General features: G+C 38.6%; 1 protein-coding gene across 1 annotated transcript; it reads left to right on the top strand.

The window, feature by feature from the left end:
* The first annotated feature begins 9,466 nt into the window (after positions 1 to 9,466).
* On the top strand, positions 9,467 to 18,719 carry LOC140239805 (carbohydrate sulfotransferase 14-like). Its single transcript, XM_072319630.1, has 3 exons — positions 9,467 to 9,670; positions 11,057 to 11,148; positions 16,843 to 18,719. The coding sequence occupies exons 1-3, from the start codon at positions 9,571 to 9,573 to the stop codon at positions 17,770 to 17,772; spliced, it is 1,122 nt and encodes a 373-aa protein (XP_072175731.1). The 5' UTR covers positions 9,467 to 9,570; the 3' UTR covers positions 17,773 to 18,719.
* The last annotated feature ends 8,434 nt before the right edge of the window (positions 18,720 to 27,153 follow it).

Raw genomic sequence — 27,153 nt, 5'->3', positions numbered from 1 at the left:
AGTTTGTGACACATTTTACTGTCGGTTTACTTAACATGTTGATATCACCTCCATGCTCTCCAATGGCATATCATAAATGCTGTGCTCATTAGATAGAGTACAAGAGATTTTGAGTAGGTGGTTGATATCGCATAAGTTTAACCCTTTATGTGCCAGGACTTTGTACAGTGTGTAGAATGCTATTGGCTTTTCTGTACCAATCAGCACCCAAAAGCACACAAAGGATTAAAGGGGATGGCTAGTAACTGATCAGTGGGAATGCTGGGGGATGATTGTTCCAATTCTTGTGGGATTCATTTAAGAGTATATTATATATCTATTGTTGTGTGAAAATTATTTGCTTCAAAACAGTCTCATATTGAAGTATTGTGCAGTTTAATGCCCCGTCACTGTACAGGCATGCTAACCTGGAAACATTATACTGCACATTACTTGAATATGAAACCATTCTGAAGCAAATAATAGCAACAGCATTCCCACTGATTTCCACTGATCAGTTACTAGCCATTCCCTTTAATTGACATGTATTGCACAATGAAACCAACTTTTACTTTTAGACAACTGGTATGGCTCCATGCACAAAAGATTTTTGTAATTTTTGTAGTTGTGCTTTGTGCTCTTTTTTAAACATATACATGTAAAAGAGTGGTTGTACCATATGACTGACATAGTATTGGACATGCAATGCTCCAGGGTAGCAGACAGAGTTTTGAAACATTAGGAAGTACATTGTACGCGTCTCTTGTGTATGCAACCTGATAAATCAGAAGTTTATTCATTATGTAAGAAAGATGATGACTATGAATAAAGTATGAATACATGTGCTTGCTCTTAACGAACAGATTATTTAAAACCTAAATTCAGCGTCGTGTGTTCTTTACCATGTGTACGTTAGAACAAAAAATCATCTGTTTATATTTGTCGCTCAGTTTACTGTCGATCTGATCCAATGACATCATATTTTAATCAGCATTTTAAATACTAATGGATGGAATTCACTTACAGCTTTATGACTGGCATTCTGTCAAACTGCTCTTACCATTTTACATTATGTACATATCTTCAATGAACCAACCATATGTCAGTTTGTAATGGTTTGGGAAAGAGAAAATATTTATTTTGTGTTCCTTATTCAATGTGGTCTCTTCAGTACATTAAAAACTTGCTTTGCAAGAGAGCTTTGTATTACATGTACATGAAACATTGAAATTTTACATCCCATAACAATACAATACAATACAAAGGTAAGAATATAGAATATTATACATCACACAAACATGTAAATAATATACATTTATTAAGAATGTATGGAATATACATTTATCAAAACCAGTTAAACTATCACAAAGGGTTGAAGGATCAGTGGTTAGTGATCCATTTGTTACCCCTATCCCCCACCCATATCCCTATGATAGTACATGTACTAGATTCTGCAAAGTATATTGGGTCAAAAGGGAGATTGAAAAATATAAAGTGGACGGCAAGATCAAGGTTAAAAGTCAAAGCTTAGACATTTACACTGCTTCTTGGAATATTCAAATGATATACAAGTTTGAACATGAATAGGTAGTCTTTCAAAATGCAATGTGTCTTGATAAGAAATACAAAACTCGTGTTATTTTGTAGGTGTCAAAAGCAGGGAGCCAATTGGGTAAGAAGGGGAATTAAAGCAACAAAAATATTAATGAGCAAACACAAAGGGATAGTATTGTAAGGCAAGTGGTGATTCTTAAACTCGAGGGTGGGCAACCTGCGATAAACCTGTGGTATCATACACTTCATGTACCTGTGGTCGATATAATAAATTATGTGTATACATACTTTTCATTTTTGTCATCTTCTAGAATCGAAACCTTGGGCCCTTTTTGACTCGATATTATGCCACTGGCTCGCTATTACAACGTAGAAGTTTCAGCAGCACCCCCTTGCATTTTAAGTTTCTTTTTTCTTACCCTCGGCTCTCCCACTGCCAGTCTCGCTACCATCTCTTCCCTCTAGTACAGTATTCCTCTATTCCCTCTACTATCATCTCGTTTTCTCGTGCCCAATAAGTTCTATGATTTTCTGCTGTAAGAATATGATTCATCAAGAAAGATTGGCGTGATAGATCTGTATTTAAGCTTTATTTCATGATGGAAAAGCAGTACTCGAGATATTCTGATAAATCATAGCCGTTAAGCCTACCAGTACCAGGCATTTATACAGCGTCGCTTGTCAAGATTTTTAATCAACATTCAGTCATCCGTAGAAAATTGACCTGGACAGATTTACCGCACTCAGATGATAGATTAGCACTGGGCAAATGAAAGTTTTGTGCAACTTTAAGCCCCTCAACCAGTTATGTTAACGAGGTGCAGTTGTAGAGTTCGCAAGCCCACTCAGGCGTCGTAATGTGCCTCAGTTCAACAGAAACGTCATAGTGACACAAGAGGGATTGGGAGGATTAGGTAATCTCTATTATAGACAATAGTTTCTAGACATCAGCGAAAAAAGAAAAGTGCTCACGCGAGCTTGCCAGCCTGCGAGCAAAGCGCAGCACAAGGGGTATTGAAAGCGATAATTGTATTGCGATGATCCCCCCCCCCTCCCAGCGCTAGAGTTCTTGGGTGTTGGGTTGTTGCCGTATGTTTCGTCGCACTTCTGGTGATGGACGTATCGCGATTTGAATCTCACGCGATTATTTTGTGCACACACATAAAAATCCGGTGTTTGCGTCGGAATTTAAATTGCGACCAAATGTGTGAATGTACTATAAAATAGTCGAGCTGGATTCCTGCGCACGCTCGTGGCGCACGCTTTGAAACGTGTAGACGAAACTTTTAAATTGGATTGTTCGGATAAGCGAAACTTGCAAGCTCATACCACCTAGAGCAAAAAGCCACTCCCGATTTCGCGTGCAAGTTCGCCCCCATAAAGATATCATAGAGTAAACTCTAACAGGTGGTGGAAGTTTCATCGAAATGTGAAAGGAATATTAATGAGAATGTTATCGAATTTTATAAGTTTAACACATGTTTTCACAAAACGTTAATATTTAATGGCAATCACATGCATGGTGTTCTAATCGAGATGGATTATGTCATCGGCTCACTTTTTTGCCTTGGAGATACGTAGGGCTATTACATAAATCACAGTGTGTCATGAAGGATATGAAGGTATACAGGAGAAGGTCGTCTACTCTACAATGGCAACGATATATTAGAAAGATACTATAGCTGGCATATAGCAGGTATATACAACCAAACTACACTATACTTGATTCCTGTTTAATCATAATTTGTAATGATTTAAATTATCTTATCTTTGTATCGTCAGCGATTTCCAGTCGCACGCCAACTGAACGACCCCAATAGTACTCTTGAATAATTAAAGGGAATTCAAAGATCATGTTCGCATTTTTCATCACCTAATTGTAGACTTAGAGCCGGCTCGTTTGAGTGCGTGACGTGTGTTGGTATCGTGCAGCCAACTTTCATTCTTCTTCAGTGGAATTCGTTGAGGGCGTGCCAATATACTTCCACCAATGAAGGACTCCTATTGCCACTGGTCAAAGGGGCAGTACAGTATCAGCTGAGATGAGAATTCAGCTTTTAACTTTTTTTTTTTTGCAAGATACTTAGAAAACACCTCATGAAAAAAATGATATAATGTTAAAGAGTACACAATTCTAAGGGGAATTCAAAGTTTCTTTGAAGAAAGTCGGTTTGAATAAATGGCTGTTAAAATATCCAAAAAACACAGTAAAATAAAGCACCCCACATATTAGAACAATACTCCTTCACATTTTAAAAGGAAATTCTCATAATCTAACATAAAAGATGGAAACCAGAAGTCCCATCTCAGTCAAAACTATACCATCCCTTTAAAGTGGAACAAAATTATTTACTGAACGTACGATTCTACACCACATTCACAATGACTTCGATAAAGAGAGTAAGTCAGATAACCAGCTAGATTAGTAGAATTTTCATCAATTCATTGGAGAAAGAAATTGAGTGAAGCGTTGTATAACATGGGAAGACTAACAGGTGATATCACCTCTTCAAATCAGTTTTACGGTGGTTGCGACTAATGTCTTACAGATTTGTGGAACCTTGGAAAATACAGAAATTTCATGGTTGTCTTATTTTCAGTCTATTTTCCGATGAAACCTTGACAGTTTCGTCAGTCCGATTTCACTCCTCATTACAGCGATACAAGTGAGCATTGTGTTAAGTTGTACGTAAGTCATTTCTTTTGATTTCCTGAACGTACACGTCGGTATTATAGCATGCCCAGATCGAATGACGCATGACGTATATGAGGACACTCGCCAAGCCTGCGTTTTAAAAATGAAATAAATTAATAGCTGCGTATAAAATGAACACTGTATTGTATAATTATGCAGTTGTGTTATCTCCCACCAAAACGTGATTCGATTCTGCAATAAGTCCAACACTGACCACAGAATAGTTCACATTAAATCTAATGTGCAAATCACCGACAGCGCTAGTTAACCAGTGTCCGTATTTTAGTGACGTCAGCAATGATTATTGTCGACGTCAGACCCATCTGACTGACGAAGACTCCTCGGACTACATTAAATTGAAATGATTTTGATCTGCCTGCCGTGCGCGAAGGCTGCTGGCTGCATAATGTGCATCAAACATCAAGTCTTGCGGATGTTTCTTCAACGTTGACTTCTGGTCACGTGACTAAGATGTCAATTACATCTTATCATTACCTTTTGTTTGTTTTTCCCAGAAACATTATCATCATGCGTGTGTCATGATAATCGTCAATATGATTATTTTCTAAGACAAGGACAGTCAGTAGAAACCAAAGGATAAACTTGCATGATACCATGTTTTTGGCGCCAACTCATGTCTTTTGTGCAGACAATGCTAATATAACTACATACATGTTGTATTTGAATACTTTATTCAGTATCAAAATTGGTATTGATGTATATATTTGCGCGTCAATCAGCATAAAAAATCTACAAATTCATTCACGTGCAAAGAAACTCTGATTGATAACGTGTCTAAAAATCAAAGATTTGCTTTACAGTTCCAACTGACTGATAGAATCTGATTAAGACTTTTCAAGAAAGGATAACAAGCAAATAACAGGAAACATGAGAAAGTGGATCAGATTAAACCTTGCATCCAAGAGCCCAAGACATTTTATATAGTTCATTATGACCATCATCGTCTACCTAGTACCGGTTTATTGTCTCTTGGTCTAATACCAATGGTTTACTTCCCAAATCGTTTAATACCAATTCATCTAAACCCAATCATCTATAGAGCAGGCAGATGGAATTAACGGGCATCATAATACAGAAAAGGGGGTTTAGGCCAAGTGGCAATGTCCACGAGTACCCTCCACCCCCACTAAAGCACAAATCTTTTGTAAGCTGCGTATATTACTTGTAGTATCAAAGTTCTCTTAAATCCATACAATCTGGTTGTTGGTAATAAACCCGGGTAGGCTTAATAGCAATAAACATAAAGTTTCTACTGCCTGTGTGCAGACTAAGTGTAATTGCTACACCAAAAGAAAATTTCGTATAATAATATGAAGATGGAATGTACGTATATGAGCCGTTTTTGCAAAAAGGAATGGTGCATGTCTCATAGGTCCACCGTACTTGATGCCGATGGAGTGCTTCAGTGCCCGTCTGTAATAAACCTCATATCAAGAAGAAGACGTACTAGTAATCGGACGCCTGTGGAGCCGGGATTTGTAACAACGCCGGGATTTGTAGAAACGTCTCGCCGAGATTTGTAAGAACGACGGGAAATGTAATAATGTCTCGCCGAGAAATGTAAAAAAAAAAAAAAAAAAAAAAAAAAATCTCGAAAATTCCATCAACGGGAAATGTAAAAACGTCTCGCCGGGAAATGTAAAAACGCTACCGGGAAGGGGGGGGGGGGGGGTTGAATCCTTCCAGTCCCTAGCTCTGTTTGTTTGTTTGTTGTTGTTGTTTGTTTGTTTGTTGTTTTTGTTGTTGTTGTTGTTTTTTTTTTTTGGGGGGGGGGCTCATTTTAACAAACTAAGATCCATATGTCACCATAAAAATATATGCTATCTGCCAAATTTGGTGAAAATCTGTGGGGTTTACAAGAAAATGAAAACGGTAAAGGTTCATGAGCAGTTAAAAATTTTACACATCGAGTTCAGTAATTTTTAATTTCAATGATTTATACATTTCTGGCAGCGTTTTTACATTTCGCGGAGTTCTAACAAATCCCGGCTCCACAAGGCCCTATATATTAGCGAGTGTTTTTGTCTGTTGTTCTCTGCCGTTTGATGTAAGTTTACCTATGTAGGTTGCGCGGGAAGAGTGCAATGAGATCGCGTGCGGGGTATAAAATAACTTTGCAAGAAGAGTTGCCCCCTCATCTGAAGGTGGGTCATTTTGAAGCACAAAGTACACTTTCTACAACTTTTGAGAACGGAAATTACATTCAAACGAGATTCCTGGAGCAGTGATGTTTAATTATTTCATCTAAATGGAAATCATGCGTCCCATGGAAATTGTCTCGCCAATGCTGACGTTCAGTTAATTTTCAAGGTGGTCAATGTATAATACCGGAGCTTCAATTCTCAAGATCGTTAATCTGCTTTACCGCGCGCAATAATAGGCACAATGAATGGCGCCCGGCATTTCGAGATTGTATAGTAAGCATTACTTCACTGAGCAGAGAAGTGGGATTTACTTCTTCTTACAGTATTTTTTTTTTTGGGAAAAAATCGGTGTATTCACGTACTGCGGTCACGGGGTCAAATTTTCCTGCCGTACTGTAAATCCACCACTCCGGGTAACGAAGCTCTTCCAGCTGAGACACCGTGCGTATTGGTACCTGGACGTAACCCTCGCCGAATAAGAAAAGTTGACATTGGGCTAGTGTGTATGCGATGGGTATGTGTATGTAGTAAATTGTAGACCACGAACATCATGAATTAGACTGCGCTGTATTTTTGACAGAGCCACGACTCACACGCTGAATGGCACACTAAGAACTACCACACTGTGTATGAGATGAACAGTACACAATCGCGAGACGACACATACCAGAAAGTAAGTGGTATACTAGTATTACGTTGTCGTGTTCCCTTGCCGCTCAACACTGCTCAACAATCTTCTATTTCATGCATATATATGGACACATGTGAGAAGTGAAGTGCGGATGCGTTGCAGACACAACGTCCAGCCAGCCAGGAAGGCTCCATGATAAACTCCCTGACATCCAGTTGTATGCGTGTATATGATGATTTGACTTCTGCTTATACGAATAGAGCTAGAGGGGTCTTCGTATCACAAATTCAGGATTAAGTATTTGGTATAATACAACATTCGCAATCTGTCCTCTCTAAGTGAGTTTAAGAGCTCACTTAAAACTTGGTTATTTAGACAAGCTTTTTCGTAAACATTTCCTTTATTCCTTTTCTCATACTAGTACCTCCTTTTCACTGTTTTTTTTTCTCTCTGCCTCTCTTTCTTGCGCCATGAGCATCTTTTCATGATGGATACCGGCGCATTACAAGTGTTCATATTATTATTATTATTATTATTATAAAATGTTTGTAAATTCGGAACGACTTCCTCATTACGACCCCACTAATTTTTATCATAACACTCTATAGTGTACTCATGCAGATGACTATGCATGCACGGGATGCCAGCACGCACAAACATTTGGCAAGCGGTGGTATATGAATGGACGGGGGGGGGGGGGGGGCATAAGGAAGTTTTTCGTATGGATTTTCTCCTTTCCCCCATCAATAAGCATGCACAATCCTTCAAAAATATAATTTCTTGCCTTTCAGTGTATTATAGTCAACTGACATAAGCATAACAATATACAAAATGTATACTAGGTATGCATATCTTACCATGCATCAAACTCAAAGGATCTGTGCAATGCAACATGGTTGAATGTTAACTTTTGCTTGATTTAGAATATCCTGGTCATCAGTTAAATGTGTCCGAATGAATATCTAAATACGAGCCATCTACTTTACAGTATTTTTCTATTATTTTTCATCACATTACTTGGATACGCTCACACACACACACCCACCCACAAACCCTTCCAAACCAAGATTAATGCAAGTGACATCTTCTGACAATGAAAACACTTTCCCCTAAAGACTGAACAGGAACATAAACTTGTATGTTCCATACGTTACTGATAAACTTTCCAGGGAAATATGCAAGAAATGCTCAGTCTATCCAAGGGGAAGGTACATGTGTACATTCCAATGTCTTTTGTTAATCATATCAGTACTGAACCACTGACTGACAGGTGATGTCATTGATAGAATCTAGTTTTGAAGGGGTTTTGTGTGTGTGTGTGTGTGTGTGTGTGTGTGTGTGTGTGTTCGTATCCAAGTAATCTGAAGAAAAATAGTACAAAATAATCATATAAACAAAAGTACATGTCACGTGTTTAAATTATTTTGGCCAAACAAGTGATATGATCAAGCTTGGTGCTATAGTACATTGAACCATTATCGTCTTGACCGCTTGGCCAGGTGTGGGGCGCATGTACACTGTTCTTGCAATAGTGCAACTAAATTTACGCCAAATGTGTTCCCACGATGGAGAAAGGGTATTTTAACATTCCGGTATATAGCTTCTTGAACAGAGACGGACCTGCTACAGGGAAGCCGTGCTGACTCTAACGCAAAATGCCGGTTCGCTAGTGGAGAAAAGTCCTTCAAGAAATATTTCTTCCTATGATAACGTGTCAGTGCTTGGGACCCAGTTTGAGTGCATCATTTCGGGCAAGCCCCGCTCAAGCAATCAGCGGCTTATCAAGATCAACCTTTGCCGTTTTATAGGGGTATGCATAAGGTTTGAATATCATAATTATAAATCAGTGTGTCGCTCAGCTGCAGTAGCATTGCAATGTAGTTTTGGGCAGAAACCTGTCGCTGCATTCGCTGTATTGTTAGATCCCTCGAGATGCTACAATGAAGATACGATGACGTAACAACCGCTTTCAACCCTCTTGCATTCATGAACGCGGCTATACTGTTATTGATCGAGAGCTGTGGAGCGTGTATCACACAGCAATTTATCAGGCAAACTCGGATGTAGCGTTCTGCAGTCACTCAGAAAAGGTAGCCAGATCTGACTATGGGGCAGTAAAATCGTCATTTGTTCGGTATGTTAGCCTGTGTTATGTTATGCTTTGTGATGCTATGTAATGTGATGTTGTGTTACGTATGTAGATGGTACGACAATAAATTGAGTTCCTTTCAGGACAACCACCCAAAACTCCACTACCTCTTACCAAAATATGCGTGCGTATAAACTAGTAAAGGTACAGGGCAGTGTATTATAATTGGGCTGGCCGTCCCAAAAGGAACTCTTTCTCAAGGTACAACCGTCAAAGAAGACCAATACGCTGGGTAAATTGGCAAATTTAGCACCTCTAACTCTCCTCGTACTATTTTCTACAACCATGACAGGGACCCGCTTCTAATGACGTGCATGTATCAACAAGGCAGCCAGATGTTCACGTAAACGAGTGGTATATTTGGCAGTGCGCAAGTAGATAGTTCCTGTTAAATGCCATGAGCCGAATGTCAGCCCAGCGTGTTACGACCATTTTGCTCATTGTCATCACGTCTTCAGTTCTCATCTTCACCTTCAAGAGCAGCAGCATCAGTGATCGTAAGTTGTTGACATCATTCCGGGGGGGGGGGGGGGGGGGAAGAGGAGGGGCGCCCGGTGCGCCCCGTCTGGATCTGCCACTGGGGTAAAATAACATGCGGGGGTCATCCCACTAGACCGATACCCACGAGTCAGACAGCCCACGAGTTTGACATTCAAAACAGGTCCATGAGTTATACAGCTCACGAGTCATATACAGCCCATGAGTTCGACACTAAGCAAATAAAGCCCAAGAGTTCGAGACTAGGTAAAAACAGCCCACGAGTTTGACAGATTCAAAACGGGCTTAATGTGTCGGTCTCGTGGGCCTTGTCAGCTTAGTGTCGAACTAATTGGCTGTATGACTCGTGAGCTGTATAACTCATGGGCTGTATGACTTGTGAGCTGCATGGCTCGTGGGCTGTATGACTCTAGGGCGTTGGTCTAGTGATGTGCACCAATAACATGCTTCATCTTTTCACGAGGACCAGTGGGTTTCGTTCACACAAGGATAACATGACCCCCTTCTTTGATTCTCAGCTTCTTTCTTCATTGAAATACATACGATGGTTGATTTACTGGTATTTTAAAATTGATGACAATCCTGTGAGGGTCTGGTTCTCAGACGAACAAACGCAAAATTGTTTGCAAATAAGAAGAACGTAAGGTCCCCTTAAATGTCACAAATCTTCACATGTTGGGTAGGTAGGCATCCATTGGTCAAGTAAATGCAACATCAAACAGAAAGCGTTGGGTCGCTGTTGTATACCATACATGAAAAACCAGGCAGTTTCTGTATAATACGATATTATCTCCTTGGCTCATACCGATACAAAAATGACGTAAATTACCGGTAAGCTTTTCGACTCCTGGCATAATTAATTATGCCTGGCAAGACAGAATAACCGTCACCTAGGTCCAACTTACTTATGTACACTATACGTCTGATTATTAATATGGAGCTCCACGTATAGCGGCTTCATGATTATGTTGTTAAGTGCAGGTAGTAATCGTAAATTCAGCAACAGTGTTACATGAGGGTGATGTCACAATCGACATTAGCGGTGGCCCGGGGCCGCTGAAGATTGATGTCGGGCCGCCAAATTTCCCAGAAGGGCCCGATCGGGCTCTTAAAATTTAAAATGGATCGCTATGTTTCCGTTTATTTCGAGCCACAGAGGTTTTAGTGGCCTGAACGGGTCACCAGAGAAATAAGTTAGTATCGAGCCCATTTATATTCTTTATTATTATTATTATTATTATTATTATTATTATTATTATTATTATTATTATTATTATTATTATTGTTATTATTGTTATTATCATCATTATTATTATCATTATTATTATTATTGTTATTATTATTATATTATCATTATTATTATTATTATTCCTTTTTAAAAACAGAAGACCGTGGCAAGGAGCCTGTCAACGCGCCGGACCTCTATGAAGATGAGGACCAGGGAAACCAAGGTCAAGAGGAGAAGGTGATGCAAAGGGTGAGAGGTAGTTCATCATCATGATAAATCGCAACCGGCGTATGGGAATGACACATTTGAGTCCAGTGCTTATCGTAGCGGGAAATGACATGGTCACAGTAAGAGCACATTGAATTGATATTTGCAATGAATGTGTATTCGCGAGTTTCACGAGAATCAAGAGGGGGCCAACTCCGTTGGATCTTCATGGCATTTACGTCCATTTGGCTGATAGATGGAGTTTGATTGTACTTTGAAATTAAAGTGATTGAATTATTATAAAGAAAAAAAAAAGAAACAAATTGTGTCCAAATAACAACATATAATATTTCTTTCCCAAAACTACAGAAGCGATTTACTAGTGCCCCTTCCCATCGTTCCCAAATTTACAAATGAAATATGAGAGGGAATTGCTGAATTGAGAGAATATGAGAAATAAAAAGCGCATCTATTTGCAGCAGGGAGGTGGGCCACCTCCCTGGTTACAGAACAGTGTGTGCATGGAGGTTTAGAGTCAACAGTCTGTTGATAAAACACTTGACTTGTGACCTTGTATTATTGAGTTTAAACTTGATGGAAACACCCCAAGTGTTTCCTCACTCGACGGTGTTATTCATGGTGCCTGTTTCCATGCAAGAATCCGTCCGATATTCTATTCCCTCATTGTCTTCGTCTCAGCAGTATAGTTTTTTTTTTTTAATGATCTCACTCGATCTGTCAAGAAATAAGGGCCAATACGAATTGACTGTATAATGGACAAGATCTATAAGTCATTGTGTTCACTGGACTTGAACATGTCAGTTCTGTTATATGCAACGAGAGTAAAGGCCCCCCCCCCCAAAAAAAAAAAAAGAGAAAGAAAGAAAGAAAGAAAGAAAGAAACAAACAAACAAACAAACAAACAAAGCAAAAAATGACAATAGGCGTTAATTGATCCTGGATAGACATGGCGCTTTGTTTTGACAAGACTATAACTAGTTCATATCAGCTCGTATGTTTTATTTCTTTTTCTTTTAATTTTGAATTAGCCTTTTTGCTTTGCCTGTGGTTGCGAAGTGGAAATCAACCAAAACCAACCTGTTCACATCTTCTCAAAATAGTTGTATAAAAGACCCGGATAAAAGACCAATTTACATCTGATGTACAGTGCATATCTAATGTAAAGATGCATATTCCCGTCCCCACCACAATAAGATCTGTTTTCTGTTGATATGGGGCTCCATTCTGACGTGGTTGGTTAACGCATTTAAATAAAGGTGCAGATGCTAGGGAGTTATTCTTTTTATTTTCCCTATCAGAATAAGCATCAGACGAGGAACACCATGCAATGAATTTCTTTTCTTTTATGAATGAAAAACACTGACGCTTTTAGTTGACACGTCTACTTCGCATAATTCAGACCCATTTTTTAGTCACTAATGTTTGTAATTGACACGTTCAGCTTGCATCATTTACACCAATGTGGCACCCTGAAAAACCATGACCATACCTTTTTTTTATATAGTCATCTAGAGGCCATGCGTTCAATTATGCTTTTCTCCAGAGAAAGTGTCATGAAGTTACATCCGAGGCAGCACTTTACGATCATTTCATCTTGTCAAACTTTCACTCCATTTCAGCAGTTTTTTTTTTTTTCGATTAATGGCCTCTTATTCATACTTTCTTCCCATGCACCATGTATGTCAAAATGTCTGCATTGATAACGCTGCATGGCTTTTGAAAAACAAATGTAATTGTCCACTCTTTCGCCTTGGATTTCTGATTCTGGATTTACTCTTTTATTATAGCACCGCAGGCGTTCTCCGGTAAAATGACGTTTAGAATATTATTGAGTGAAATCGGAGAGATTTAATTGCAGCATGAGAGGGGAAAGCCTTTTGAAGAGTTACCATTATGCCTGTCAAACTTGAAGGGACCTGATTTATTAGTGATCGATATCTAACCGCTCCATTACCACCTTAGTGATATTATCATCGAGGATTTCATCAGCGTTTTTTTTTTTTCAGTATTAAATACAGCCATCACCCTAAATTGCCATTCAGTGCGCACGTTTATCATAGTGCGAAAGAAAACACAATTTTAGCTATGCTTCTGTGCGACCATCGCACCGAGTACTTCCAAAACGTATTTGGTCGGAAGCAAAATTCGGAATTTATTCCTATCGAGCATCAACGGTACGGTATCTTCTTTAGAGTTACTCCTTCCAAAGCATTTTCTTCTAACTGTTCATATGCTTGAATTCAGACTTAGTAAAGAGAGGCGCTAAAAGGGAAAGAAAAGAATATGGCGATAATCGACAACTCTACGGAAATTATATTGATTACGCTGGATATCGAAAATCGAACATCAACCACACCGCTAGATTCCTGTAACGATTGTAGCATACCCAGAGTGGTAGGTCTCGTCTCTGGCACAGTCATGCTCGTAGTCGCCCCATTGGGCATGGGTGGCAATGCGCTCGTTGTAGTGTCTGTGTTCCTATCCCAACGACTGCGTACGACCACCAACATCCTTGTTGTCAACCTAGCCATAGCAGATTTCGTGACCAGCCTGTCCATTCCATTCGTTAGTGCCGGGCTCTTTGTTAGCTCCGGGCGCTACCCGCTTCCCGACATCTTCTGCACCGCATCTGCGGGTCTGGTTTACTCCTGCATTGTTTGCAGCACGTCGACAATGACGACGATATCGCTGGTGCGATGGTACGTCATCACCAAGTCTGTCCGTGGTCATCGGGGCATTCATACACCGCGTCGAATTGCCTTCGTAGCCGTTGGGATCTGGGTGCTGTCTATCACTATCGCCACTCTGCCTACTGCCTTTGAGATCGGTGAACTCGGATACTCCAAATTCTACAAGATGTGTTCTCTGACGGATGAGAACCCAATGGTGCACTACAACGTCTTGATGCAGGGGATCCTGATCTTCGTGTTGCTGGTCATAACTCTGGTCGTCTACGCACTCATCATGATCTTTGTCCGTCGACACAATCGACAATTTCGAGAGAAGTATAGTGAAGATGCTGCCGCGGCTGCGACCCTCGCTAGCGCCTTTACCCGCAGAGACGTAGAGATCACCAAGAATCTCTTCATGGTTGTCGGAGTCTTCATCATTTGCTTTCTACCATCAGGAGTGAATTTCATTATAACCGGTAGCAGCTACATCACCGTCTTTAGTACGGTGATCCTGCTGAGCAACAGTGCGATAAATCCGATCTTGTACGGCCTGAAACATCCTCACTTTCAGAACGCTTTCAAGAATCTCGTACTGGCTAGGCTGTCGGACAGTGCCTAACAGGGCAGAATCTTAATGAGAACCCGATTCAACCCGAGTCAGAGCTTATCACACAAAATAATCATGACTTCATCGTGACTCACACAGAGAAAACATAATCTTAGAATGTGTTTCTATAGTTTTGATTTTGATTATTCTTCTATAGTATATTGCAGTAGCTCACGAGTAATAATATGATCTTTTGAATCTACTACAGAACAGCCATTGTCCAGTCATTCCGTATTTCCACAACGAACATGCAGGCTGACGCGCTCGCTGTTGTGGGACTGGGTTCCTTTCCGCTTTTGTTTTGTTTTGTTTTTCTCGTTTGGAGAGTTCCATTGAGATAAGCATTGTTCCGGCGTGCTTTTTTTTTTAAAAGAGCTTTGCAACAACAACAACAACAACAGCAACAACAACGACAAAAGGGGTCATCAACCATATCACGACTAAGGCTTCGATTTCCAAAATTAACTGTCAATAGTTTGATTCAATAAGCAAGCCGGTGAGACCTCAATTTTTCACTATGTCAAATGGATACGCCATCAGATAACCTCAACCGCGTATTGCAGTGTATTTTTTTTTTTAATGAGGAGATATAATAACAGGATTGCGTTTATGAAGTAGCCGTAGCAGTTTCGCTCCCCCTCCCCCACTCACGAGAATTGTGAATATGATTGTGATTAGAGTAAGGTATGAATGTGTGGTTTTCTCTATAAATTATCAGTTTTAGTTTAAGCGATTATCTATTCTTTTTACCATTTATATTCAAGGTATATTCAAGTTCAGCTGTAAGAATTATTACTGAATGTTTGGATATGGTTAATCATAGGAAATTTAGGTTTGTATATTGTGTAGTCAGCTTCGATGAATATTCAGTATATGGTCTACTTTTTCTATCAACGTTTCAGATAATATTTCTATTCAATGCATTCACTATTATACAAGTTAGTCAAGATAATTCGAATGTACTTTTAATTGAGAAAATGCGATAGCAAAATCTTTCAATACAGCACTATTCAATCCAACACCTTCCATTGCCTACACTGCTGTCAGTTGAATATACTTTTCTATTCTTTAAAAAGAAAGCAAAAAAAAAAAACCAAACAAACAAACAAACAACAAAAACACAACAACAACAGAGAAATGGGACGTTGCTCAAAGGCAATAATGATAATGATAAAGAGAACAATCTTTCGCATTTGACATAGCGGATTATATAAGTTCTTTCAAAAGTAATCGATGATATAATTTTGGGGGTAATGTCATCTCCGGAGTAACGGCAGTGTATCATAACCTGTTGCCTGGCCATGTAAGCCACACGTTTATTATGAAATGCTCGGGAGAAGCCAGCCCCTCCCCCCCCCCCCCGCCACTTAAAAAAAAATGAACTAGTATCTGTGGTCATAATATAGTAATTCAAATTCTGTGATTTCACTGCAAAATTACTATTTGTTAACCTTTCATCTACATTTCCATGTGATTTTTATTTTTTAATCCATAGGATAAATCCCCCTCTGAGTCGCCCTGGAGTTCTTCTGAGACAGGCAAGGTGAGTGTTTCTGCTCATTCGATTTTGTCAAAGACGAGCGAATGAAATAAAAATTTTAATCGTTTATCTACCCAAGGTATACACAACTGGTATTCTTTATTCTACCCGTGGTACGCACACCAGATATCAGCTCATGAGGAGATAATGGTACAAATACTATCCATGCTTTAGTGCCGGTTTACTATTGTACGTGAATACCTGAATATGTATGTATGTGGGTATATATGCAACCAATAATATGTCGAACAGCGTCCTGTTATCTTTCTAGTGATCAAGATGTTATGAAGGTATACATGACAGTAATATTAATAACATGATTGATTTGCCGACTAAGTTGAAAACTTAAATGGAAATTGTCTTGGCAATGATTATACAGTGTACATTGTGCGTTTTCATCTGTGCAACCTTCACATCAAGTGAAGTAAGCGGAATAGACTGGGCTTACCAGCTTTTTAGATATAGATAACTTTCTATTAAACATCACCTGGAACCAGGAAGCTTGCTCGAGACTTGCCTTATATGTAAATGACTATAATACGTGCAAACCACCGTGTACACACTGTCTGAAACATATCTATCATGAGATTCGATTTACGTCAGTAAGTGGCCGAATGACAGGCTTTTTAACCGACGCTCTCTATTTGTCTTAAAGTATTTTTCATTTTACCTCTGAAAGAAACAGTAAAATGCGATATCCAGTGGAGCTTGTAAAGTGGCCTCTCATATTTTTCTACAGACTACCAGTCAGCATGTCAACTGACAACAATGCTACAATGTGAACATGTTTACACTAATAATGACCCCACAAATCATATTTCAGGCAAGTATCTGTCATCAACACGTTTTCTAATATGAAATGTCAACTCCTTGTGTTTCGTCACTGTGGTTTTCAGGCAGAAGACATCAAAGTCGACGATGGACACGATATTGAAGTCAACGATGGGCACGATATTAAAGTCAACGATGGGCACGATATCGAAGGCGATGATAGGTACGACGTCGAAGCTGTACAATTTAGGCGCAGGCAGATTCTCAACCAAGCGTGCAACCGCCTGGGCCAGAACAGGAATCTCCCGCCCGTATCCTGGGAAACCACCGTGCATTTCCTGGCCAGCGATAAGTATCGTCTGCTCTTCTGTTTCGCGCCAAAAGTGTCCTGTACCACTTGGAAGTCCATCATGTCGGCTCTGTATCAGGATGACAAGCGCGCCAAACCGGGTCGTTTTCTGAAAATGAACACGATACACGATGCCTACGACGTCATGAGAAGATGGCGAAACTACGCCAAGGTCCTGTTCGTGCGAGAACCGCTGGAAAGAGCGTTGTCTGCCTACTTAGATAAGTTTGTATTGGGTCCAGAGAGAGCCAGCTGGGAGAGAAAATTCGGCAGCGTCATGGTGAAACGCTATCGTAACGCATCAACCGACAAACTAACATATCCTTTCAAAACTCCCATCCGGTTTGACGAATTCATCCGGTTCATCACGGACAATGGTCCAAAAGCCACGATGACCCAACAAACTGACCACTGGCTGCCAGTGAGCAGATTTACGTCACCCTGTCAAATTGACTACACCTTTCTCGGACATTACGAGACTCTGCAATATGATGGCCCCTACGTCATCAATCACTTCAATCTCTCTTCCGTTGTCACCTTTCCGGAAGTGCACAGTTCCAGGTCACGTGACCGGCTGGTAGAAGCGTACGCCAAGGTACCGACGAATCTCATACATCGTCTCGTAGACTACTACAAGATGGATTACGAACTTTTTGGATATTCTGCTAATGAAATACTCGATATTATCCTTGAAGGTAGGAGGTGATGATTTATGCTTGTTCGTTATTTTTCATCTTTGTCTTTCTTCAAGCTGCAGAAAGTGGTGAACGAAAACTTGACTTGTGTGTGAGAGGACAATAAAGATATTGAAGGCATCGGAGGTCAGCATACTTAAATGATTGAAATATGATTTATATTCGACACATACGATTTATCTTCATTGCAAAAGTTCTTCTGTCTCGATAGGCTCATGGGTAGTGATGTTAAATTTACTGTGCATGAGTGTAATGTGTGTGCGTATGGGTATGTGTGTATGTGTGTGTGAATATACAGTGGTTGTATGTCTATTGATAGTTTAAATGCAGGAAAAACCTATATAGATGCTATGTCACGTTTTGAAAGTTGACAGGAGTTTACAAATTATATGCCATTATAGGGAGTACTATATTACACATAACCTTATTTTGTTTATCGTATTTTTCGAATATCCTAAGTACTATGTCTGGTTCAGTAGTCCTTCATCAGAAAGGGAGTATGTGTGTGTTCGATACAAGCCAATTCGAAAGAAGGAACTAATATTACAGCTTGTAGTGTACATACAATCTCAGCACACACTTTCTTGTTTTCATAATGAATCACGAATATGAATGATCACAAAGATTTATAGACAAAACGGAAATTTTAATACACAGGTCATGTGCGCAGTTTGCGTAATGTATCGGAAAAATTCCTTTAAGAATGTACATATGAAGTACGTGTAGGCGACGCCCCCCCCCCCCAAAAAAAAAAAAATAATAATAATATGTATATGATAAGTGAGAAATCTTACCCGTTTCTCGTTTAAATCGTTGAAGGATGTTTCCATGAATTTTATGTTTTGATAAAACCATCTTGCACTCATTTTAGAAACAAAATCAGACGTTCCTGTGAGTGTGCAGGAATAGTACGTGTAGTCTGTTTATTATTTTGCACTTATTATGTTCAAATAAAAAAAATATGGTGACAATATTGATTTCCTCGTGCGATTTGTTCTATCATCTCTTTTTCTTTAAGGAAATAATTGAAGTTGTATTGATTCATGCGATAAGTAATTTAAGTACATTGTATTCCGGTATGAGTATACAGGGTAGCTGAATGTTTTTGCTGTAATCCCAGTCCCAAAACGTGTTTTAGTTGTGACGAGGTCGGTTATGGCTCCTTGATCTTTATTTTGAAATAGCGCCACCTTCATACACATATGCCATTGCTCAGGTTTCACACCCGTCAGTAGAATCCTCCGTAGACACACGTGTTGAGAAAAAAAAAAATAAAACCAAAACAAACAAACAAATAACCAACCAACAAAAAACAAAAAACAAAAAAAAAAGATAAAATACACGAAAGTTTTCCCGTATGTAGTGTTCATATCTAAGCAAATCAACTTATTTCACTTCAGTCCTTTGTGTGTTTGTTTGTGTGTTGTTGTTTTTTTTTTATTTTTCATTTTTTATTTTTTCATTTATTTATTTATTTACTTATTTTTTTTTATTTATAATTATTATTATTATTATTATTTTTTTTTTTTTGGGGGGGGGGGGAGGGGTCCTACTGAAACACCACGTAGAGAACCTCAAGAAATACATTATACTACGGTTTTACATGCTCCACTCGGAAATGTCACGTGGTTTATGAACTTACGCCGAAACAAATTTTATGAAGTCCCCCTAGTCTTAAAGGAAATGTATCTAGCCTCAAAATTAAGTGTACTATGTTGTAGAGGTATTCATTCTCATCAACGCAATAGTGTTAGAGTTAAACTGACTATCAAAAGAGCTCGTTTCGATTTTCAGAAGCATTGAAATATGATGTAAATTGGCTGGAGAGTCACTATTAGATAAAAATGAAAACTACCGTTTGAATAAGCCAATTTTCAGTTACAATCTGAGTATGTGCACACACAGGTCAATGCAGACCGTACTCTTTAATCTTATTTGTAACAGGTATTTTCGGAAATAGGTCTTCATGAAAACGTATAATTATTCATATAATAATTGAACAAGATGCATGATAGCGAAATGCACAGATATTAAGTGTTTTCAACCAAATCAAAGATTCATACAACACCTTCAAGTGTTAAAATTAGCACTTTCCGTGGCTGCTTTCAACTGCTCTTCTTATGCAAAGATCAATCCATGATTTAAAAATCTGTGCTCAGAGGTTATTGCAGACCACTGCTAACTCTGGACTGGCATATAACAGTGAGATACTGCGCATTCTTAATTTTAAGACAACATAAGTATGTCGTTCCACCCTCCTCTTGTGTTGATAATCATTTGAGCAAGTTGGATAGCATCTTCCTGTTTCGTTTTGTTTTTATGTTTGCTGCGTTTTGGTATTTACCTTCTCCACAGATATTTAAAAGCGTGTTTCGTGGATACATACTGTATTTGAATATAAATTATCAATGGTTTGTACTGTATGACTGTCCAGTGATGGGAAAGCAACAAATACCAGTAAGCAAATAACCACATTCCCGACTGCTGCAGGGCTAGGAGATGAGGATAAAGTATCTTGCCTTGGGGCACAGCCGTCTTAGCCGGGAACTCGAACCACTTGTCTTGTCCACTGAGCTGCAGCCTCGCTACCACTGTGCCGCGGCGTCGTTACCACTGATAAGTCACCCATAGAGAAGGGAGGGGTCTCCGCGACACAACCACATAAAAATCACCCTCACTCTTCAATCTTCCAGGTGTCATTGACACTAAAGTAACTTTTTATCAGTCTCCGGGCAGAGGTTATCAAACTGGGTAGCCCGTCTCCCCGACAGAATTCCGGCTATTTCAAAATGCATGAAAGGGATTTATCCTTTGATTAGAGATTTACCAGTCGTGATAATATACAACTTTCAGTAATACGTTATGAAAATGCAATTAACATGTGATAATGTGGATAAAATCAAAAATCACGTTGAATATTGCTATCCGGAATATCAATTTACGTGGATTCATTAGAGAACTATAAAACGAACAGTGTCAAAGCAAGATTTCGGTATTTCCGGATGACAGAAATTGACACCAAACCAATTGCATAAAGATTACGTAAAGTTCAAAATAAGTGCAATCAACAATTTTGAGCATTGCACGGCCTATAATAGTGTGGTCTCATTTAATTTACGAAGTGCGTCGAAAGCATATTGGAAAATTAGGCATTCTTGGGCTTGCTTATGGTAGCATTAAAAGTGATAAGAGCACTGGGCGTACGAGACATACGAGATTATGATTGGTTGTTCGACGTGCTTGAAGTGATAAGGAAGAAGCTTCGTTATTTGAATGAGGAAAACCATCTTCCACGTCTTGATGAAATTACGAGATTCAATTTCCATTCACAAAGTCATTCTGCTCGTAGCCATGCGCAAAACCGTTAACCATCTGTCTCCGGAAAAGCGGACAGAATTTATTAGATCTCTATCTGCCTAGATATGGGGATAATTGCATTTTAAATTTCGCAGTATCAAGAAAACGCCGCAATAAACAAGTCAAAGAAAAGGAAAAGGAAGAGTGATACTACTTGGAAGATTGAATGAAGAAAATGAAGCGTCCACAGAGTTAAAGGAAAGTGTATGTTCATTTCTGGCTTCTCACATTTACGTATTGTAATAAAGACCCTCGTAAATGCCACTGCTACTACAGTATTACTATTACTATTTCTATCACTACTACTACTACTACTACTACTACTACTACTACTACTACTACTATACTACAACTATTACTACCACTGCTATCACTGTACTGTCGTTATAAGTCCCAAATTCCTACCATTACCCCTTTCTACTTTCATATCATTTATCTATCTGTCTACCCCTATCCTATAACTCTACTTTTATTGCGAGTGCAATAATAATAAAAAAAAACCGTCCTACAGCATTCAAGCGACAGACAAATCGTGATTGAAGCAAGAATGTACATCTGTAATCATAAATCCGGCCATCGTGTGAGAGCTTGAAATGATCCAAATTTTGTGCACAGATTGTACAGTTCAATAATCCGTCTGTACAAGCAGGGAGGTGAGACGCACCGCCTCCCTGGTACTGGATTCCTGTGTCATCTTTAAGTGGGAGCATACTGGACCAGGGAAGTCTCACCTCCCTGAGTGGACGTGGTGGAAAGGGCTATTTGTAATCGCCAGCTCGTGGGTTCGAATTCAGCCAAGATTTAGTCCCTGCACGGGCGTGACCCAGGTGTAAGTGGCTACCAGGCCAAAAAAAAAAAAAAAAAAAGAAAAAGAAAAAAAAGTTACCAATGGCAACAATGGTAACACTGGTCAAATTAGGTTACCCGTGGTAAATAAGACTACATGCGTTGATGATGATGATGATGATGATGATGATGATGATGATGATGATGATGACGATGATGATGATGATGATGATGATGATTATCCTTACTACTATTATTATGATTGTTTAAATCATCACTACTTTAGTTACTCGAAATACTGTAAGATATAGTAATCGAATTCCAAAGAAGAAGTGTATTGTTTTGATGTCATTGTTATGTTTCCCGACGGTCTAATGCAGAGTACCGTTCAGAATTGAAAGAAAACATCCATTTGTAATAATAAACTAGAATTATAAGTCAAGTGCAATAGTCGATTCTTTCATTTTTGTCTTTAATATGGATACCGGCATTTTTCTGTTCTGTTTCTATCACAATTATAGGTACACACACGTGCACTTATCCTCACTTAAACGCAACTTTTTTCATTCACCGCAGAGTCTGACAGCGGTAGACTAACCCTCGTCATCACTCTTTTTTGATATTAAAGACAACATCGCGTGCAAAACACACTCCACTTGGCGTCTTCAGAGGAAGGGGAAGTAATTCGTGTAAACTTCATACTTCGTTACACCAACGTTCCAAGGCAGACGGTACTCTATCTTCTCCCCATCCGGGGGGGGGGGGGGGGGGGGGGATGAGTGGTGAAAGAGTGAATGAATGAGTAGGTGCTTGTCACTTTTACGAGGGTGTGTGTGTGTTTTGTGTGTGCGTGTGTATGTTGGTGTGCGAGTTCGGGAACATTCAGAGGCAAGAAGAAGGAAGGAAAGGATTATCACTGTAAGGCGCAGGGGAACGGGAGGAGGTAGGGGTCAAGTGCTACATTTGCAAACATGTCTAGTGCGACATCTGGGCTTCTCGACACTACGAAATAATATGGATAAATTTCCTCAGTACCATGCTGTTTTCCTCGGCCTGCTGTTTTGATGGAATGTTACCTAAGTTGGTGAATGGATGTCTCTGCCATTATATCTTCAACAGACTTTCATAATATTAACCATTGATGACCACGATATATAGATATAATTATGATCTTAAAGCAATGACCTGTAATATTCGTAAGAATGATTTGTGTTCGTATGTGTTCGTATGGTATGTGCATTTCGTCATGAAGTAGAAGATATATTGGAAAGAACGAGGAAGAAAGGGATGAGATGGAAACGGGGGGGGGGGGAGAGAGAATATGGGAAGCGGTGGAAGTAGGTGTAGTTCACTGGCACCTACTACCATCGCTTTGATTAGTCGCTTCCGCCAAAAAACTTGGAATGCTGATTTGTGCAGAGACCGGACTATCGGAAGGGGAAAGTTGGACAAGGCAAGAGATCAAGCTGGGCCTTCGCTTGTGATTAGGGCGGATAACTTTCGTGCTGAAACAGGTGGTAACATCTATACGATGTGGAGCTACTAGCTCTGTGCATACGTCTACTCCTGCACATACGGCTGAATATCATCTATACACGCCTACTTACATGGATACGAAAGGAATGCACGTCACAACATACAAATTAATACACACTATTGGGCTCACACGGGTAAATAAATCCCCATAGAGACCTGTGTTAAAATTCAAATTTCAAAAAATTCTGTAAAATAGCTGGGAGAAATAAGGTGTTTCATATTCACTAACCTGAATAAGTGAGATATACCCTTTCATCCATTAAATTTTCAAGGCAGGTTCTTCGGCTCAAACTCTGTCCAAGGGTCCGCAAAGCCAGACTACGAGTTCTTGTCACTCAAAAAATCACCTATTTTCGGTACATGCAGCCAATGAAATAGTCCCCTCAAATTCCATCAGAAAAGCTTTCATCTTCCAACCAAAATGCAGTTTGTAGAGGAATTCATACTCAATATCTACAGCTATTCATTTTTTTTGCCAAACTGCATCACTGATTTTTAACTAATTTTTCTTTTCATTTATTTTGGTATCTTTCGGGTACGAATTTGTGAAAGGGACTGGGACATTCCATTTTATTTACAGGTGTGAGCCCTATTTAGTCGCATGACAAAATTATAACGTTAGAGGGAGCCTTATTTTTTTCTCGTCGAATACTCGTCAGAACCAGGGAGGCAAGTGAGAGGCTCCAACCTCTTGTCACAGCGGAAAATGAGACTGACCGACATGAAAGGGATAGTATAGTTTTGGTTAAGATGGGGCTTCAGGTTTCCACCAATTTGTTAGATAATTAGAAACTCTTATCTAATATCAAAGAACATACAATTTTAGGAGGAAGTCAAAGTTTATTTGCTGAAAATCAGTTTTGAAATAGCTGAGATATTAAAAAAAGAAGACCTAATAAAAGGTGGGACACACCTTTTGTTATGACTACTTTGTTTTGCGTTGCTTTTGGATATGTCAGCCATTTCACGACCGATTTTCAACAAATAAAGTTTGACTTCACTTGTAATCTTTAATATTTCATAAGTCATGGTTTCTAGCCATCTCACAAAAAGTTAAAATCTGAATTCCCCATCTCAACCCAAACTATATCATCCCTTTAAGTGCTGACCCCGACCCCCATAGAGTCTGAGGGAAATAGAATGGTTTGCGCTCACAACTATAGTGTCCAGTTACCTTTACCGAGAAGTATATGGACTGCTACAAACATATGCAATTCTGTTCTGTTTATTATCATAATCTATACAGCTTGAAGAGAAATGAATCGCAGAATTGAAGTAATTCATACGCTTTACTCATTACATGTATATATATATATATATATATATATATATATATATATATATATATATATATGTATGTATGTATATATATATATATATATATATATATATATATATGTATGTATGTATATATATATATATATATATATATATATATATATATATATATATATTATATATATATATTATATATATATATACTACATCGAGAGAGAAAGAGAGAACGGAGAGATAGAGAGAGAATTATACATAGAGATAGACACAGATGGAAACATTATTAACAACCCAAGGACGAGCAGTCACGAAAAGTAGGCCCTTACTTACTAAGAGAACGCAATCAATAGATTTTTTTTCTGCGTTGAATTTTCATTCGATTTGTTTTACTTTAAAATTGTTATCACGAAATATAATCCCTTGAATATTGGAGTAGAAAAGTAATATCAACACAGAAGAAAAGGTTAGGGAATAAAAAAAAAAGAAACTCAATATCTTGTTTCGGAGATTTGGCAGTGGGCGATTAGAGGATCGAAAAATCGCACTAGATTTTCTCCCGTATCATGTTTCAACGGGAAATAAACATTTGCGCAAAGCATTAGATGTAACGCCTCTTACATCTCTGAAATTGGACATTGATGAACACTCAAAACAAAGCGTCGAGGGCAGAAGCGAGACCCCAAAACACGCGGGAAAGATCCGGGCGGAGTTGTGAATCATGACATCTTAATCTGGCCAATTTGGCGAACGGAAGATGGAGCCAAAACTCCAGGGACCACTGTTTACAGGCTGCGGGGAGTAGCCCCATGCCTCTATGGTTACGTGTATAGTCTCTGGTGCCACAAACATAACATCCTATGTAGCAATCGATAGTCGATAGAGTTTAAAATTTCAAACACTTTAAACGAAACTGCGGTTTGCATTTGATTTCTGCAGTGGCGTCACTCAAAGAACATGTTCTCTAGAAACATCTATACAAACTTTTACCCGACTAAGCCGTCCTTACCCCCTCAGTTTCATTCTAATATAAATCTCGCTGGCAAAAGGAAAATGATGGAGTTAACAACAGCAGCAACAACAACGAGTATACGAGTTGTTTGAGCAGAGTTTGTTACTGCGAATATTCTGTGTGAAAGAGTGTAGTGTTGCCTCGTTCTATTATGTATATAAAGCGTACACGCGACACTAGAGTTGAATGTTTACCCCGTACGAAATTGCCAGTTTTGTTTTACCCTAAGCTACATTTTGTGTCTTTATTATTATGAACATGTATTTAAGTCAAAACTCATGTTATTTAATTCAAACATATTCAATTTCATCAAACCATTGCAGAAAAAAAAAGTTTCATCATAAAAAAAAAATGAAATTCTACGGACCTAGTAGTGTCAAAATATGCGTTTGTGCACCATACCACAGAAAAATCATCATGTGGGACTACACGGACAAAACGGAGATGACTCACAATTATTAAATTTCTCAGCAGTGAAAGGAGATGATTATCTGAAATCCCTTTACTGGTTTCCTATGATACTAATCTACAAATTAGGTAGGGAATTTTGGAAACCATCCAGTAAAATATGAAAATATTATAATTTGTTATGTTTTTAACGAAAATTATGGCATTTTTTTTTTTCAATACGAAAATTTGTTTTGTATAAAATATAATAGTGATGTAAGCATTTTATCAAAAGGAAATTGTGTTACCGAAAAATTTCAATTTCTGCTTTTCAGATTGTTGTATAACATGACACATCCCTAACACTAGAAATATAATATTATTGAATAATTTTCAAAACAAACAATAAACAAAGAAACAAAAAAACTTGTGTGGCAAAAAAACAACAACAAACAAAAAAAAAAAAAACCCAGAAAAGCTAAAAATGCCCTCAGTAGTTCATATGAGTTGAGTTTGAAGTGTGGAGGAAATGTATTGCTTGACATGTACAACACTGGTTCTGTCTCTTCTGATCATTTATAAATGATGTGGGACAACCTAATATACTTTGACAATGAAAATGCTAGTAGTGATTATGATAATGATGATGATGATAATGATATTAGCGATAATAATAATTGTTATGTTAATAACTACAACAGTAATAAAAATAATGTCAATAACAATAATAATACTAAAGAAAAAAGTTATAATAAATATTTTGATATCATTTTCAGCAGCATTACTACTTTGTTGCTGATATAAATACCATACGTTTGAGAAGCAGTTGATATAGTACAAATTGACACGGGGTTTATAGTGCAACGTAGGGCCTATATACCAAATGTTATATGGTTGATAAACAAAGTATTCACGCTTATAGTTACGGAAAGATAAGTGGAAAGCTTTAAGCTTGTACCCAACAGTAAGTTGTTGATTACATTTGCAACTCTGTATAGGGATGTGTGTGTGTGTGGTATAAACATCTGTGGTTATACAAATC

Source organism: Diadema setosum, chromosome 2 (assembly GCF_964275005.1).
Source record: "Diadema setosum chromosome 2, eeDiaSeto1, whole genome shotgun sequence".
NCBI classification, from domain to species: domain Eukaryota; kingdom Metazoa; phylum Echinodermata; class Echinoidea; order Diadematoida; family Diadematidae; genus Diadema; species Diadema setosum.
The sequence above is the reverse complement of the archived record's forward strand: the minus strand, read 5'-3'. Positions and strand labels throughout refer to the sequence as shown.

Excerpts from the sequence above, each read along its gene's own strand:
- LOC140239805 (XM_072319630.1), top strand. The coding sequence starts at position 9,571 with ATGAGCCGAATGTCAGCCCAGCGTGTTACGACCATTTTGCTCATTGTC. Across the intron at positions 9,671-11,056 it reads GAGCAGCAGCATCAGTGATC|AAGACCGTGGCAAGGAGCCT; the intron begins GTAAGTTGTTGA and ends TTTTAAAAACAG. Across the intron at positions 11,149-16,842 it reads AGGAGAAGGTGATGCAAAGG|GCAGAAGACATCAAAGTCGA; the intron begins GTGAGAGGTAGT and ends TGTGGTTTTCAG.